The following is a 3,455-nucleotide window of genomic DNA, read 5'->3' on the forward strand; positions in this document are numbered from 1 at the left end:
ATTGAAGAACCAATTTAAATGAAAAGGCTTTCCAGACTGATGAAGCATCAATAACATTCAGGCACATCCAACCAGAATGGAGTCGTTCAAGAGCAGCATGTGATGACTTCTCATTTATAAAGGGAGTGAGGATTCCAGTGCAGTTAATTAAGTACAAAACACAAAGACCTAAGCTAGGACAAAAAACCCCCAAACTTCCTGGAATTACCTAGTGCCTCATAGTATGAATCCTCTGACCAGCCATGGGGATCAAACATGTCCTGAAGAAAAAACGTACGTCAGATTAGGACTATTTCTACATAGGCACAAACCCCAGTTCAAAAATGTTTTATGTATTTCTGTTCTCTGATGATAATCAGAGGTGGTAATTATAATCATTACTGATTTCTTCTTATATCCCAGTGACACAAAGATGACATCAAACCTTTTATGGGACCATGTTCTGTTGTGAATGAAGAAAGAGCTTTGAAGCCAAAAAGGATGCTGGGATAAGTCATGCATTTTTATTCTGCTCAGCTTCTATTCCCCTCGAGGAGTTTCATTTAGACTTACACACTTCAGCAGTTTGTGTTCAGAGTCACTGCAGCCAAGGTGGAGGCACTGAGGCACACTGCCACACAGGAATGTTCACTTCAATGCAGAGGCTCAGACTGGAGTTCCCTTAAAGGACCTCTAAGCAAGCTCAGGAAAGCCTGAGGTAAGACCTTAGACCTCTGTATTATCTTTCACCCACTCCCTTGCCAGCCACAAGCTGCACCTCACCTTTGGGTAGTTTGTACCGAGTTCATCAATGGAACAGAACTGGATCAGCTTCTCATAGATGCTGCAAAGAAAAAGCAAGAGCTCAGAGCAGAGCCAGTGAGCTAGAAGTAAACAGGAGCATTTCAGATAGGTCAGCAGAAAGAGGTCGTCACCTCTTCACACTGCAAGAGTGACACCAGAACCTGGGAAGCTGTGCTGGATGTGACATCCCATTTCCCACTTGCCTCAAACTAATTTCTGTGCTCCCAGAACAGACATATCTTCTAAAACACTTCATCCAAAGCCTTTGCATTTCAAATCTAAGCAACACACCAACTCCAGCTGTTGCCTCACAGAACACAAAGAAGAGTTCGACTGTTTCAGTCACAGACACAGTTTTATTCTAAGCAGTAGTCCTTCTTGCTCAGGATCCTTTTTCTGCTACAACTCCAATGAAGAAAGTTCTTGGCACTTGTTCTGTGGTGCTTTGGTCACACAGGACAAGATGCTGTCTGTCTCACCTGGGGTTGCGGAACTCCTTTTTCCTCTGGATGATTTTATTCATATCCATTCCCTCTTTCATTTTCCTCTCATATAGCTTCTGAATTTTATCCTAAGGGAGAAAGATTACAGGGTGAGCCAGTATAAAGAAGCAGCACAACAGCTCACTATCCAAAGTGCACACGGGGAAACAAACCAACTGAACCAGTGACCTCCTTGCATGGAGCAAGGATTTCACCTCTTCCCCAAGGCCAGGCAGGCTGGTCAGCTCTGCTGCAGCACTAAACACAGTGTGATCACCAGGTATTGCTGGTGGTGCCCACTGGCAGGCAAACACTCTTAGGAACAATGCACTTGTAAATCCCTGCTTTGGCACAAGTGACCAGTCAGATGGAATCAGCTTCTCTTTGCAGATCACTCACATAGTTACCAAGCCTATGGGTAACTTACTGAAGCCACAAGGCCCTGCAAAAGGCAACTAAACTGATTCAGCTTGGAAATATCAAGCAGTTTCTTCTCCAAAGAGACTGAAAGATTTAAAGTTAAACATGGTTTTCTTCCTCATCAAGGTGGATGAAAATAATTAAAAGCATTCCTACACTGGTGATGCTGCAAGGATGGTAATGGCAGAAACTTTCAGATGGAACATGCAGATAAGTGATACTACTAGGAGAATATCCTCAGTCATTTCCTTTAACTTTTCTTTAAGGTACAAATTTCTCACGTACAGAGGCATATAAAACAAGAGCAAAGGCTGAGCCTTCACCCTTTCAGGATGGGAGAGCTGAGTCAATTTTCCTTTGTTGCTTCTGGATAAGTCACTTCATGTCTCCCTCCCTGGACAGTCAACTCAAACACAGAACTAGCTATTGTGTAAGGGCTTGAATAAAGGAGGATTGTTAAGAGCTGATATGAAGCTCCTATTTCAACAACCTTAAAAAAAAAACCCTCTCTGTAAGATAAATTTTCATCAGGTTGTCACAAAATCAGCATGAAGAAATTACACAATCACCACATCCAGCACACACATTGTGAGGTTTGAAGAAACAACTGCAAAATGGTGAATTTAAGGAGTAGAAATGATTGAAAAGGTGTTTCCTTTTTGTCCCCTCCCCATGGAGTAACAATATGGTTCACAAGGTCCACAAATGGGGAACTACTCAGTCAACTTCATAATTAGAAATACTCCCTTCAGCAGAGTTCAAGATAGATTCTTCCTCTAATAAACTCTGACAAATCACCAGTGAAAAGCCCAGAACATTTTGCATCTCCAAGGAACAATCCCATCTCCTTGCTCAAAGTGCTCTAAGATGTGGTTTGACCTGCTAACAGAGGACAAGTTCCCCTTTGATTCAGCACAGTAAACTGCTGTCAAAGGGGAAAACTTTATTCTGTCTACTCTCCCAAGCTCGGTGAATTCCTCAGATCTAACGTACTCCAACTCATTGATGTCAGACCAGTAAAATCCTCCTACAGCACCAGAGGAGGAATGGGTGTGCCCAGGTACAGTGTGGAGAAGAAGAAAGCATCATCTGGATGGTGAGTCACTCTGAATCACCACAGCACATTAGGAGTTTTATAGAGCATTCCAGAAGTGATTCTTGTACATCTACTGGGCAAAAAACTGGAGTTAAAACTCAAATGGGTGACAGGAAACAGTAGTCCCTGCTCTTTCATTGGCACCCCATGAGGAAGAGAACACAGCAGAAAGTTATTGCAAAGTTGGCCTCTGCAATTATTTGGGTTTGCACCAGAGAAAATAGGCACTTGTCTTCTTTTGTTGCCTCTGAGTTATCAGCCTTCCCCCTAAATGTTTATCATCTAGAGAGATGTAGGTGGAAATGGAATCCAGTCATTGCTGCCTCAACTATTCCAGTTTAGGGGATTCTCAGGCCTGCAGTGAAAAACAATGATTTGTTCTGTCCTGCAGAGCTGGATTTGCTGAGCTAAGAGGAAAGCAGCCTTCACAGTAAACATTGCTTCTGTGTCACTGGTGGGATCAAGAGCTGGTTTAAAGTGTAAGTAACCAATATAGACTGGAAAACAGCTTTAAGCCACTTTGAGATTCCTACACTAGAATTGCTGTAAAGCCTAAAGCATTTAGCACAGTGCATTCCTAAACTCAGTGTGGGAAAACCCAGCTTTAATGCTGGAGTTCTGCCTTGTGCAAAAATACTGAGCAGAGTTCCCTAATATCCCCTCTCCCTGCTGAA

General features: G+C 42.8%; 1 protein-coding gene across 1 annotated transcript in view; it reads right to left on the reverse strand.

Annotated features, from left to right (window-relative positions):
- SAP30BP (SAP30 binding protein) overlaps positions 1 to 3,455 on the reverse strand; it is a gene marked incomplete at its 5' end in the record, with an annotated part of 28,452 nt that overhangs the window by 2,517 nt on the left and 22,480 nt on the right. The window contains 3 exons of the mRNA XM_009073506.1: positions 209 to 260; positions 763 to 823; positions 1,263 to 1,354. Coding sequence (XP_009071754.1) covers positions 209 to 260; positions 763 to 823; positions 1,263 to 1,354 — 205 coding nt within the window. The remainder of the gene's footprint in view (positions 1 to 208; positions 261 to 762; positions 824 to 1,262; positions 1,355 to 3,455) is intronic.

Source organism: Acanthisitta chloris, unplaced genomic scaffold (genome assembly GCF_000695815.1).
Source record: "Acanthisitta chloris isolate BGI_N310 unplaced genomic scaffold, ASM69581v1 scaffold13064, whole genome shotgun sequence".
NCBI lineage: Eukaryota > Metazoa > Chordata > Aves > Passeriformes > Acanthisittidae > Acanthisitta > Acanthisitta chloris.